The 14,372-nt window shown below is 45.6% G+C and overlaps 1 protein-coding gene across 1 annotated transcript in view; it reads right to left on the bottom strand.

Moving 5' to 3' along the window:
* Window positions 1-12,601: 12,601 nt before the first annotated feature.
* Window positions 12,602-14,372, bottom strand: part of LOC116985385 (patched domain-containing protein 3-like) — a 40,949-nt gene continuing 39,178 nt past the window's right edge. Inside the window, exon 4 of the mRNA XM_033040177.1 lies at window positions 12,602-14,124. Within this exon, the coding sequence (XP_032896068.1) occupies window positions 12,602-14,124 (1,523 nt within the window). The remainder of the gene's footprint in view (window positions 14,125-14,372) is intronic.

Raw genomic sequence — 14,372 nt, forward strand, 5'->3', positions numbered from 1 at the left:
CAGCTGCTTCATTCTCTCAGCATATGACAGTCCCGCCATCCCGGGAATTAACCTTGGAAACCTATGCTGCACTCCCTCAATAGCAAGAATGCCCTTCCTCAAATTAGGGGACCAAAACTGCACACAATACTCCAGGTGTGGTCTCACTAGGGCTCTGCAGAAGGACCTCTTTGCTCTTATATTCGATTCCTCTTGTTATAAAGGCAAACATGCCATTCGCTTTCTCCACTGCCTGCTGTACCTGCATGCTTACTTTCCTAGACTGATGTACAAGGACCCCCAGATCCCGCTGTACTTCCCCTTTTTATCAACTTGGCGCCATTTAATTAGTAATCTGCCTTCCTGTTTTTGCTACCAAAATGGATAACCTCACATTTATCCACATTAAACGTCATCTGCCATGCATCCGCCCACTCCCCCAACCTGTCCAAATCACCCTGCATTCTCATAGCATCCTCCTCACAGTTCACCCTGCCACCCAGTATTGTGTCATCTGCAAATTTGCTAATGTTACTTTGAATCCCTTCATCCAAATCATTGATGTATATTGTAAATAGCTGTGGTCCCAGCACCGAACCTTGCGGTACCTCACTAGTCACCGCTTGCCATTCTGAAAGGGACCCGTTAATCCCCACTCTCTGTTTCCTGTCTGCCAACCAATTTTCTATCCATGTCAGCACTCCACCCTCAAATGGCATGTGCCCTAATTTTGCCCACTAATATCCTATATGGGACCTTATCAAATGCTTTCTGAAAGTCCAGGTACACTACATCCACTGGCTCTCCCTTGTCCATTTTCCTAGATACATCTTCAAAAAATTCCAGAAGATTAGTCAAGCATGATTTCCCCTTCGTAAATCCGTTGACTCAGACCGATCCTGTTACTGCTATCCAAATGTTCGGATATCTCATCTTTTATAAACGAGACCTGGGTGTCATGGTACACCAGTCATTGAAAGTAGGCATGCAGGTGCAGCAGGCAGTGAAGAAAGCGAATGGTATGTTAGCATTCATAGCAAAAGGATTTGAGTATAGGAGCAGGGAGGTTCTGCAGTTTTACAGGGTCTTGGTGAGACCACACCTGGAGTATTGCGTACAGTTTTGGTCTCCTAATCTGAGGAAGGACATTCTTGCCATAGAGGGAGTACAGGGAAGGTTCACCAGGCTGATTCCTGGGATGTCAGGACTTTCATATGAAGAAAGACTGGATAGACTCGGCTTGTACTTGCTAGAATTTAGAAGATTGAGGGGGGATCTTATAGAAACTTACAAAATTCTTAAGGGGTTGGACAGGCTAGATGCAGGAAGATTGTTCCCGATGTTGGGGGTAGACCAGGACAAGGGGTCACAGTTTAAGGATAAAGGGGAAGTCTTTTAGGACTGAGATGAGGAAAACATTTTTCACACAGAGTGGTGAATTTGTGGAATTCTCTGTCACAGAATGTAGTTGAGGCCAGTTCATTGGCTATATTTAAGAGGGAGTTAGATGTGGCCCTTGTGACTAAAGGGATCAGGGGGTATGGAGAGAAGGCAGGCACAGGATACTGAGTTGGATGATCAGCCATGATCATATTGAATGGCGGTGCAGGCTCAAAGGGCCTAATGGCCTACTCCTGCACCTATTTTCTATCTTTCTATAATTGACTCCAGAAGCTTCCCCACCACCGATGTCAGGCTAACTGGTCTATAATTCCCTGTTTTCTCTCTCCCACCTTTCTTAAAAAGTGGGATAACATTAGGTACCCTCCAATCCACAGGAACTGATCCTGAGTCTATAGAACATTGGAAAATTATCACCAATGCAACCACGATTTCTGGAGCTACTTCCTTAAATACCCAGGGATGCAGACCATCAGGCCCTGGGGATTTATCAGCCTTCAGTTCCATCAGTCTATCCAACAACATTCCCTGCCGAATGTGGATTTCCTTCATTTCCTCTGTCACCCCAGATCTGCTGGCCAATACTATATCAGGAAGATTGTTTGTGTTCTCCTTTATGAAGACAGATCCAACGTACCTGTTCAACTCATCTGCCATTTCCTTGTTCCCCATAATAAATTCACCTTTTTCAGTCTTCAGGGGTCCAACTTTGGTCTTAACTGATTGTTTTCTCTTCACATACCTAAAGAAGCTTTTACTATCCTGCTTTATATTCTTGGCTAGCTTACCTTCGTACCTCATCTTTTCGCTCCGTATTGTCTTTTTAGTTATCTTCTGTTGCTCTTTAAACATTACCCAATCCTCTTGCTTCCCGCTCATCTTTGCTACGTTGTACTTCTTTGCTTTAATTTTTATACAGTCCCTGACGTCCCTTGTCAGCCATGGTCGTCCCTTACTCCCCTTGGAATCTTTCTTCCTCCTAGGAATGAACTGATCCTGCACCTTCTGTGTTATTCCTAAAAAAAAACTGCCATTTTTGTTTCACTGTCATCCCTGCTAGTGTATCTTTCCAGTCAACTTTGGCCAGCTCCTCCCCCATGGCCCCCTTTATTGAACTGTAACACTGACACCTCCGATCTACTCTTCTCCCTCTCTAATATAGATTAAACCTGACCATGTTATGGTCACTACTTCCTAATGACTCATTAACCTCGAGGTCCTTTATCAAATCCGGTTCATTACTTAACACTAAATCCAGAATTGCCTTCTCCCTGGTAGGCTCCAATACAAGCCGCTCTAAGAATCCATCACGAAGGCACTCTACAAAGTCCCTTTCTTGGGGTCCCTTTCTTGAGGTCTTGCAGGACTGCTTTGGCAAAACTGACTGGCAGATGTTTGAGGATGCAGCAGAAGGCAGCACCAACGAATACACAGTCTCTGTCTCAGGCTACATAAGTAAGTGGATCGATGATGTTGTTCCAAAAGCCACTATCTGCACTTACCCAAATCAGAAACCCTGGCTCAGGGGGGAAATTCGTGCCAAACTGAAAGCACGGACCACTGCCTTCAACTCGGGGGACTCCAATGCCTACAAAGCAGCTAGATATGACCTCCGGAAGTCCATCAGGAAAGCCAAGAGAGCCTACAGGGACAATGTGGAATCTAACCACTACAGCTCTGACCCCAGACGCATGTGGAGTGGATTACGTTGCATCACGGATTACAATGGGAAAACAGGAGCACTGTCCAGCCACTGGTTCGCTCCCGGACAAGCTTAACACCTTCTATGCCCGGTTCGATGCAGACAACACAGCGCCCACCATGAGTCCACATGTGTGCAGGGGGACTACCTCACTGACCCTGCAGACGTGAGGCGGTCCTTCAAAAAGGTCAATGACCACAAAGCTCCCGGGCCGGATGGTATTCCAGGGTGGGCTCTGAGGGCGTGCGCTGATCAACTGGCAGAGGTGGTCATCAACATCTTCAACCTCTCCCTGAGTCAGTTTGTGGTTCCCACTGTGAGATTCAAATTCACAAATGCTCAGACAGTCAGAGAAACAAGTTTATCTCATTTATTACATTTCTGCGCAGAAAAGGGTGTCCCTCCTCTATCGCCCTCTAGAGACACACGAAGATGGAGATGCTTTCTATCTTTATACATTTCAGTTCACTATTGTCACACCCTCATCCCTCCCCATTGAGCTTCTTCCAATCATAACATAAAGCCCAGATTCCCACGAGAACGGCAAAGACACCTCCCCTATCATGCATCACATGTGCATTTAAATTAGGCATCGTCATAGTGGGCGTGAGTACATATTCATATAATCTCATTAGGCCTGTGCAGATCTGATTGATCTTTTGTACTTCTCAACTCTGCCTTACTTCCCTTAAAACTCATACTGAAGTAATTCTGTTGCTACTTTTTATCTAGAATTTCTCTGTTCTTTATATCGTTACTTTCTATTCTACTAGCAGTCTGGCTTCTGCTGACACCTTATTTCTTTCTAAGTTATATTTCAGAGTTCTAGTATAAATCAACCATCTCTATTAACCCTTTTCTCACAATCAACATCTTCAACCTCTCCCTGAGTCAGTTTGTGGTTCCCACTCCCTTCAAAGCATCCATCATTGTTCCTGTTCCAAAGAAACCATTAATCTCCTGTTTAAATGACTACCGTCCCGTCGCACTGACATCAGTCATCATGAAGTGCTTCGAGCGGCTAGTCCTCTCTCCCTGACATCTTGGACCCTCTTCAGTTTGCGTATGGACCAAACAGGGCCACGGATGATGCCATTGCCATGGCAACTCACACTGTGCTCCCCCACCTGGACAAAGGGAATACATATGTGAAAATGCTCTTCATAGACCACAGCTCGGCATTCAACACTCATTCCCTCAAAACTCATCCCCAAGCTCCTAGATCTTGGACTGGAGATCTCAATCTGCGGCTGGATATTCGACTTCCTGACGGGCAGGCCCCAGGTGGTGAGAATTGGCAGCCATACCTCTCACTGATCCTGAACACAGGCGCACCACAGGGCTGTGTACTCAGTCCTCTCCTGTACTCCCTGTTCACACATGACTATTGCTAAGCATAGCTCCAACATCATCTTAAAGTTTGCTGATGACACAACCATCCTGGGCCTCATCACAGACAATAGTGAGACTGCCTTTAGAGAGGCGGTAAAGGCACTAAACAGCTGGTGCTAGGAAAATAACCTCTCTCAATGTCAGCAAAACTAAAGAGATGATCATGGACAACAGGAGACAGCAGGGGAGTGGACACCTCCCCATCCACATCCACATCGATGATGCTGAGGTTGAAAGGGTTAGCAGCTTCAAGTTCCTCGGTGTGCACATCACTGAGGCCCTCTCTTGGACACTGCACAAGGACACAATAACTAGAAAGCACGCCAGCGGCTCTTTCCTGAGAAGAGGGAGGAAGTTTGGCATTAACGCCAGCATCCTCACAAACTTCTACATTTGCACCATCGAGAGGCTGATGATGGGCTGCATCATAGTCTGGTACGGGAACTGTTCCGCCCACAGCCGCAAATCTATAAAAGGACAGGACAAGCTAGATGCAGGAAAAATGTTCCTGATGGTACACAAAATTGCTGGGGAAACTCAGCGGGTGCAGCAGCATCTATGGAGCGAAGGAAATAGGCGACGTTTCGGGCCGAAACCCTTCTTCAGACTGATGGGGGGTGGGGAAAGAAGGAAAAGGGGGGGAGGAGGAGGAGGAGCCCGAGGGCGGGCGGATGGGAGGGTGGGAGGAGACAGCTAGAGGGTTAAGGAAGGGGAGGAGACAGCACGGGCTAGCAAAATTGGGAGAATTCAATGTTAATGCCATAAGGACGCAAGGTCCCCAGACGGAATATGAGGTGCTGTTCCTCCAATTTCCGCTGTTGCTCACTCTGGCAATGGAGGAGACCCAGGACAGAGAGGTCGGATTGGGAATGGGAGGGGGAGTTGAAGTGCTGAGCCACCGGGAGGTCAGGTAGGTTATTGCGGACTGAGCGGAGGTGTTCGGCGAAACGATCGCCCAACCTACGCTTGGTCTCACCGATGTAAATCAGCTTATATCTAGAGCAGCGGATGCAGTAGATGAGGTTGGAGGAGATACAGGTGAACCTTTGTCGCACCTGGAACGACTGCTTGGGACCTTGAATGGAGTCGAGGGGGGAGGTGAAGGGACAGGTGTTGCATTTCTTGCGGTTGCAACGGAAAGTGTCCGGGGAGGGGGTGGTGCGGGAGGGAAGGGAAGAATTGACGAGGGAGTTGCGGAGGGAGCGGTCTTTGCGGAAGGCAGACATGGGGGGAGATGGGAAGATGTGGCGAGTGGTGGGGTCACGTTGGAGGTGGTGGAAATGGCGGAGGATTATGTGTTGTATTTGCCGGCTGGTGGGGTGAAAGGTGAGGACCAGAGGGACTCTGCCCTTGTTGCGTGTGCGGGGATGGGGAGAGAGAGTAGTGTTACGGGGTATGGATGAGACCCTGGTGTGAGCCTCATCTATGGTGGCGGAGGGGAATCCCCGTTCCCTGAAGAACGAGGACATTTCCGATGCCCTGGTATGAAATGTCTCATCCTGGGAACAGATGCGGCGTAGGCGGAGGAATTGGGAGTAGGGGATGGAGTCTTTACAGGGGGCAGGGTGGGAAGACGTGTAGTCCAGATAGCCATGTGAGTCAGTGGGTTTGTAATGTATGTCGGTCAGGAGTCTGTCCCCTGCGATGTCCTTATGGCATTAACATTGAATTCTCCCAATTTGGCTAGCCCGTGCTGTCTCCTCCCCTTCCTTAACCCTCTAGCTGTCTCCTCCCACCCTCCCATCCGCCCGCCCTCGGGCTCCTCCCCTTTTCCTTCTTTCTTTCCCCACCCCCCATCAGTCTGAAGAAGGGTTTCGGCCCGAAATGTCGCCTATTTCCTTCGCTCCATAGATGCTGCTGCACCTGCTGAGTTTCCCCAGCAATTTTGTGTACCATCGATATTCCAGCATCTGCAGTTCCCTTTTGAACAAAATGTTCCTGATGTTGGGCGAGTCCAGAACCAGGGCCAGTCTTAGAGAGAGAGTTAGAAAGTGGAGTCAAGGGATATGGGGAGAAGGCAGGCACGGGTTATTGATAGGGGACGATCAGCCATGATCACAATGAATGGCGGTGCTGGCTCGAAGTGCTGAATGGCCTCCTCCTGCACCTGTTTTCTATGTTTCTAAAAGGCGCAGAAAGAACGATAATGTTCTGCAGCAAAGACCCAATAGCTGCGCTCAGCTATAGGATCTTTGTTCTGCAGATCTGGAGCTGAGCGTCGCTCACGCGCTGAAGGACGTTCTCCTCACTGTCGGCGCTGCTTGTGAAGCTATGTCCCTCCCCCACCCGCCCGCCCACTCAATCGCCCGGCTCTCCTCCACTTCGCCCCCTTATCATCTCCCTCCCTCTCTCCCCTCTCCTCTCTACCTGTCACCGGGGACCATCTCCTCTCCGTGTCCGCAGCCCGAACGTCTGTAACACTAGCGGAAACCACCATCAGCTGGTCGTCCACTGCTTTTGGCAGCTCAGCAAAGAGCCTATAGGATCTTTGCTCCTCGGGTCGCTCAGGCCCCCGCGACCTGCCGCCCGGCTGCACCTCTCTCTCTCCCCTCTCTCCACCCTTTGCCGTAACGGAGATTTTTTACATATTCCTGTAGAGGTATTCCTCCTCCACATTTTGGTTTGAAAATTAGAAAATTTGGTTATTAATTTCCCCACTTTTTTTAGTAAAAAACATCAAATTATAAAATGAAACTGCTGCATGAGTTACAGTGCCATCTCACAGATGTCCAATCACAATGGATCTCATTTACATATGATATGACATCACAATGGGACGGGTGGCAGATTGCATCCTTCACGTGGTTCCACGAATGCAATCAACTTGGCGTGCACAATCAAATAAAATCAAATAGAGCAAGTTGTCCGACCCCACTCCCCCTCCATCTCTACCCGTCTTATCCTCCCCTCTCCTTCATCCCCTCATCTTCTCCCCCCTCCACCTCGCCCACTCCTTTTCTCTCCCCCTCCCCCTCTTCTCTCCCCTCTACTCCCTCCCCCTACTCTGTCTCTCACTCTCCCCCCTTCACTCTCCTCCCCCTCCCACTCTCCTCCCCCCCTCCCCCCCCCACCTCTCTCCGCACCCCTCTGCCCGCATTCCCTATTCTCACCCCTCTCTCCTCACCCTTTTCTTCTCCTCCCTCCCCAACCCTCTCTCTCCATCCCCCTGCCCACCCCTCTCCATCCTCCCCCATTACTCTCACATCCCCTTCCCCACCTCTATCCCCCTCCCCCCTCTCTTCTTTCCCCCATCTCCACCCTTCCTCCTCCCCTTCGATCTCCCCTCCCCACTCTCCCTCCCCCTTCCCCTCCTCTCCCCCTCCCCTCCTCACTCTCCCCATCCCCCTCACCCCATCCATCTCCGCCCCCTCTCTCCCCATCCTCTTCCTGCCTCTCCATCCCATCTCCCCCCTCCTCCCTCCCCTCATCTCCCTCCCCTCCTCTCTCTCTGCCCCTCGAGATAGGGTGGGGATGGGGTAAAAGGAGCCAATGAATAACATTAATATCATATCAAGGGGGGGTGGTTAGTTAGTGTGTGGGTGTGGGTGGTCAGTGTGTGTGTGTTGGGGAGTGGGGTGGTTAGTGTGTGTGTTGGGGGGGGTAATTAGTGTGTATGTTGTGTGGGGGGGATGGTTAGTGTGTGTGTGAGACGCCGCAACCCCCCCCCCCCCCCTCATCCATGCGTTGAATGGTGGGACCCTCTCCCCTCCCTGCCCCCTCCACCCCTCTCCCCATCCTCCACTCCCCTCCTCCACCCTCCTTCTCCCCTCCTCCAACCCCCTCTACCCCCCACCAAACCCCCTCCCCCCCTTCCCTACCCCTGTCCCTTTCCCCCTCTCTCCCCACCTACCCCTCTACTCTCTTCCCCCTTCCTCATCTCTCTCTCTCCATCCTCTCTCTCCCCCCTTCTCTCCCCTCCCCATCCCGTTGCCCCCTCATCCCCCTGTGTGTGTGGGAGGTGGTTAGAGTGGGTGTGAAGCTGCAGCACCCCCCCTTCCCCCACCGCGCATTGGGGGAACAGACCCAGCGCGTCTGCACTTGGTCGAGTTGAGTATAATAATTAGGAAGTCATGATGCAGCTTTAGGACTTTGGTTGGGTTGCATTTGTAAGATTGTGTTCTGGTCACCAAATTACCGGAAGGATGTGGAGACTTTAGAGAGAGTGCAAAAAGGTTTACCAGAATGTTGCCTGGATCAAAGGGTATTCAAACAAGAGGACATGACTTCAGAATTAAGGGACAGAAGTTTAGGGGTAACATGAGGGGGAACTTCTTTACTCAGAGAGTGGTAGCGGTGTGGAATGAGCTTCCAGTGGAAGTGGTGGCGGCAGGTTCGTTGGTATCATTTAAAAATAAATTGGATAGGCATATGGATGAGAAGGGAATGGAGGGTTATGGTATGAGTGCAGGCAGGTGGGACTAAGGGAAAAAAGTTGTTCGGCACGGACTTGTAGGACCGAGATGGCCTGTTTCCGTGCTGTAATTGTTATATGGTTATTAGCTATAAAGAGAGGTTGGAAAATATTGGATTGTTTTCTCTGTTTCAAAGGCTGAAGATCTGATAGAAGTCTGAAATTTTGAAAGGCTTATCTTTACAGTTGAATCTCTTTTACCAGTAGAGAATTGTCAAAGATTAGAGGGTATAGCTTAAAGGTGAGGACAATTTTTTTAATAGATATGCAGGGTATGGGTTTTTTTACACCGTGGTGAGTGCCTGGAACACGCTGCCAGCAGTTGTAGTGAAGGTAAATATGATAGCAGCATTTAAGAGGTTTATGGATAAGCACATGGATATGGAGGAATATGGATCACATGCAGGCAGAGATTAGTTTAACTCAGCATAATGTTTGGTACGAGCATCATGGGCTATAGTGACTGTTCCTGTGCTGTACTATTCTATGTTCTGAATTTTAAACAAAGCTCTCTGTTTGAAATTCAACTCTAATTTTTTTGGTTTCAATAATTCACCTTCCGAACCTAATTTTGCAACTTCTTGTTGATTTCCCAAATACAAAATAGACTGCATGGAAACTGCTTTTAAAATGTTTATAGCAGGTACACAGAGGTTCAAATATTATTCCTTTGGATTCCAAGAAAGCTTCCTGTGTCATTTGCCTTTATTCAGAACATCATTAATTTTACATTTGCAAACTCTTTAAACATGCAAACAAAAATGCCAAACCTTGCAAAAATTAAACATCGCTCACTAAAATGTTTTAATTCCAATAAATCAGAATATAAATTTGTTTTTATTGCAAATCAGTATTCTTTACTGATACTAATCTATTTAACAAAAATTATTACTGAAAAGAACGGTTATTACAAATACATTTAAATCTATATAATTAATATCTTAATTTTTTTTAAATCTGATATAGAAAATTAATAGGTAAAATTAAACACCTGTGAAATGAATTGTAATCACAAGTTAAATATGTTATATTTAAACATTAGATGGCATTAAAATCTTGGTAAAATTGGACAATGAAAAATAACAGGCTAAATGATTATATAAAAACTAGAATGATCAAGTGATGTTTTTGTTGTACACATGAAATCATTAATTTGAATAAATCCATTCCATAAATGATATTTAGGATAGTAAATGCCCTTGCCAATAATCACTATTGTTCTTTAATATACCATAGGAAATTCTGCGTTTAAGAAACAAAAATTGAATAAGTATAAAACAACTTGCAAATTGAAATGCAGAACTTTGGCAATCAATTTAATCATTCATGGGGAACACACATTGCAAGCGTTTTCTCCGCCCCCCACCCTCCCAAATCTCTGGTGACAAAGAATATTTAGCTATCTCAAAGTGGATGAGCCAAAGCTGCGTCCTCATTTGCATCTCTGTAATGTTTGTATGCACAAGGAAAAAATGAGCATCTATTTTGAACATATGTGGTGAGAATGAACTGCAGATGCTGGATAAAATCAAAGGTAGACACAAAATGCTGGTGTAACTCAGCGGGTGAGGCAGCAGCTAAGGAGAGAAGCAATGGGTGGGGGGGGGGGTAAAATATAGAAAGTAGGCGGAAACAGTAGGACTAGTAGGAGAACGGGGATGGGGAAGGTGGGAGAAGGCAAGGGCTATCTGAAATTAGAAAAGTCAATGTTCATATCACTGGGGTGTAAACTACCCAAGCGAAATATGAGGTGCTGTTCCTCCAATTTGTGCTTGGCCTCACTGATAATGGAGGAGGCCCAGGAGAGATAGGTCAGATTGGGAATGGGAGGGGGTGTTGAAGTGTTGAGCAACCGGGAGATCAGGTAGGTTATGACGGACTGAGCAGAGGTGTTCAGCGAAACGATCGCCCAACCTGCGCTTGGTCTCCGATGTAGAGAAGTTGGAGGTGGCGAAATGTCGGAGGATTATATGTTGTATGGGACGGCTAATAGGGTGGAAGGTGCACACCCCATCACCCTCCACCCCATCAGCCATCCCATACAACATATAATCCCCGACATTATCGCCACCTCCAAAGGGATCCCACTACTGGCCGCACCTTCCCATCTCCACCCCTTTCTGCTTTCCGCAGAGACCATTCCCTCCGTAACTCCCTGGTCAATTCGTCCCTTCCCACCCAAACCACCCCCTCCCCGGGTAATTTCCCCTGCAACTGCAGGAGATGCAACACCTTTCCCTTTACCTCCCCCCCCTCGACTCCATCAAAGGACCTAATCAGTCTTTCCAGGTGAGGCAGAGGTTCACTTGCACCTCATCTACTGCATCCGCTGTTCTAGGTGTCAATCTCTCTACATTGGTGAGACCAAGCGCAGGCTCGGCGATCGTTTCGTTGAACACCTCGCTCAGTCTGTCATAACCTACCTGATCTCCCGTTTGCCCAGCACTTCAACTCCCCCTCCCAATCTTACCTTTCTGTCCTGGGCCTCCTCCATTGTCAGTGAGGCCCAGTGCAAATTGGAGGAACCACACCTCATATTTCGCTTGGGTAACTTATGCCCCAGCGGTCTGAACGTTGATTTCTCTAATTTCAGATAGCCCTTGCTTTCTCCCTCCTTCCCCTCCCCTTTTCCAGTTCTCCTACTAGTCCTATTGTCTCCGCCTACTTTCTATCTTCCCCCCAACACCACCCATTCCTTCTCTCCTTAGATGCTGCCTCACGCGCTGAGTTACTCCAACATTTTGTGTCTACCTTCAATTCTGGTAATTGTGGTACTGGCTCTACACAATGTGGTTAATTGTAAATGCCTTCCAGTATCTAATTGATTTGTTATAAATACTACCTTGCTGGAATAAGGAACAAAGGGATGAGTATTCAGGCTGGTGTCAGCTGCTTCCTTTCTTGTAACCAGAAGAGAAGAAAAATAATTTATTTTCCAGATGAAAAATACAAAGAAAAATATAAAGGCAACTTTGGTTTTGGATAATATGTAATAACATTTTTACTTTGCACAGGGGAGAATGAAAAAAACGTATTCATGAAAAGGCATTATTAGAAGCAATCTGGATTTTTTTTAAATGATTCTCAGTTCATAATCCAATTTCCATAACCAAATCATTTCTACACTGTCCCAGTAACCCTTGTGGCCATTACCAAATTTATTGAATTTAATTTCAAACTTGCCACAAGAGGATTTCTAACTCACCTACAACATGTCATTAAACATGCACTTTTATTGCCGCCTTTGTTGTTGTACATCACACTTTCTAGTCATTCTTTGCACTGCTTTAAAAGACAAGCACTTAATATTATACATTTTTTTACATGGATTCCATACCAAAAATGAATATCAAGATAAATACAAATAAGGAACATATCTAATTTTAGCTAATACACTGAGAAAGGGTCCATAATCCACTGTCAACATCTGCACAACCTTGACGGTATGGGTATGGGTGCCGTTACACATAATCATGTCAATCCAGAATTGTTCACACCTTTTGTAAGGCATTCATTTGCGAAATGCCAGTTTTTGGAATACGACTACAAAACTTGGCAAGGTGGAAAAGAATGAAGCTCTTAACCACTAAATTATAGTACTTGTGTTAAATTAAATTATTAAGGGTAGAGCTGATAATTGTTTACCACATATTTGCATGGGGAACATAATTTGACGTTAGTTTTGTTTCTACTACCTCTTATTTGTTGTCTGGTCTTTACAGCTTGAAAAATGTCATAAATACTGGCATTAAAACTATTCCATGAATTGCACCAAAGGTTATGACGAGGAACATGATCTTAAAGAAGGTCCTAAATATGTAACTTGCTGCAGCAGACAATGCGATAACACCCATTATAGTTGAAAGGGCCCCTTGGATAATAGGATAGCCGAGTCTGTATAATGCATCAATAGATCGCTCATTACCAGTTAGTTTATCACTCGCAATGTATGCATATGAAATATGAGCTGTAAAGTCCACTGAGAAACCAATACAAATGACCAAATTTATCATGGATATGGAATCTAAACTGACACCCCAGAAAGCCATAAACCCAGCCACACCCACCAAAACTGATGCAATAGCAAATGTAACCCAGAGAGAACAGATTGGATTTGGAATCAACACAAGGGAAACAATTAGCATAGCACCAGCAGCAACAGCTACATTCTGTACCGTGCTGGATATTATCACAAGATATTGATCATAATAGATAAATGCAGGATGAAACACTTCCATAGGAATGATACATACCTTTGCCATACTTCGAAAATCTTTTAGCAATACTTTCTCAGCATTTGAATCATTGACGTAAACAGACTGAATAAAAAAACGTGAAGCTGTAATACTGTCTTTACTAGCTGAAATATCAAGATCTTGTTTAAGTAATGGGACAATTTTAAAAAAATTATCTAAAGTCCCTAAGAATGCATTTTTAGTTGTTATATCAAGATGCATTTGTTTGGCAACACCAGCGTATATACGGAGCCATGACTCTGAGAATCTACCATCTACATAGGAGATGTTTTCAAAGTTCTGCAAACATTGTTCAATTTCATTCTGAACATGTGAATTCCAATAATCTACAGGTTGGGTGATAGTAACCATAACACGTGGTCCAAACATGGAAAAATACTTAGATGCATCATCATAGTATTTAATCACATATGAATAATCATTGGCCAGATTTCTGACATCAATTCCTTCTTTAAGGGAAACACAGCCATAAAAACTGCCACCCAGATATGCTAAATATAGGACCACCACAACTCCTTTGGTCCAACGCTTTGTAAGAAATGGACCATAATACTCATTCATAAAGCTAACCATTGGATGGTCGATCTCTCCACCTGTTTCCTCATTGTAAGCCCCGCCCACACAACACATTCCATAACATTTGGATTCTTCTGGTAAATGCTCACTTTCAACTTTTCTAAATGTAAACCAGTGCCGGTTCGCAGATTCTCTTTTTCCATTCAATACGAGAATAGCTCCAAAAAATGTAAGGTTGTAGATAAAGCTCAACAAAACAGTTGTACCAGTATAAATACAAAATGATTGCACTGATGCAAAAGGAGTCATTGCGCCAATATAAAAAGCTAAGATGTCAGTCAGAGTAGTGATTGTCATGGAGGTGGCTGCATCAGAGTAGGTTTCGCCCATGCGGTTTTCAACATCATCATCCACATTTGTTTTCTGCCAGCTTGCAAGCATAATAAACATATTGTCTACACCAATACCTGTAAATTAAATCGTGAGCTGTTAAATCAGCTTTTATGTCAAAGCTTAAACTAAATTGCAGTCTTTACATGATTTGAAAAAGATTTTAAGATGGTTACAAAATGTCAACATTTTAATGTCATTATCTGCAAATTTTCATTTTACCTTGATTTGTTTATCATGTACCCTTTTTGTTAATCTCTCGACCTTCATTAGTTTTTCTTGACTCTCCTCCTTTTAGAGTATACAGTATCTCTCCTTCCCTCTC

Source organism: Amblyraja radiata, chromosome 2, assembly GCF_010909765.2.
Source record: "Amblyraja radiata isolate CabotCenter1 chromosome 2, sAmbRad1.1.pri, whole genome shotgun sequence".
Classification (NCBI taxonomy): Eukaryota; Metazoa; Chordata; class Chondrichthyes; order Rajiformes; family Rajidae; genus Amblyraja; species Amblyraja radiata.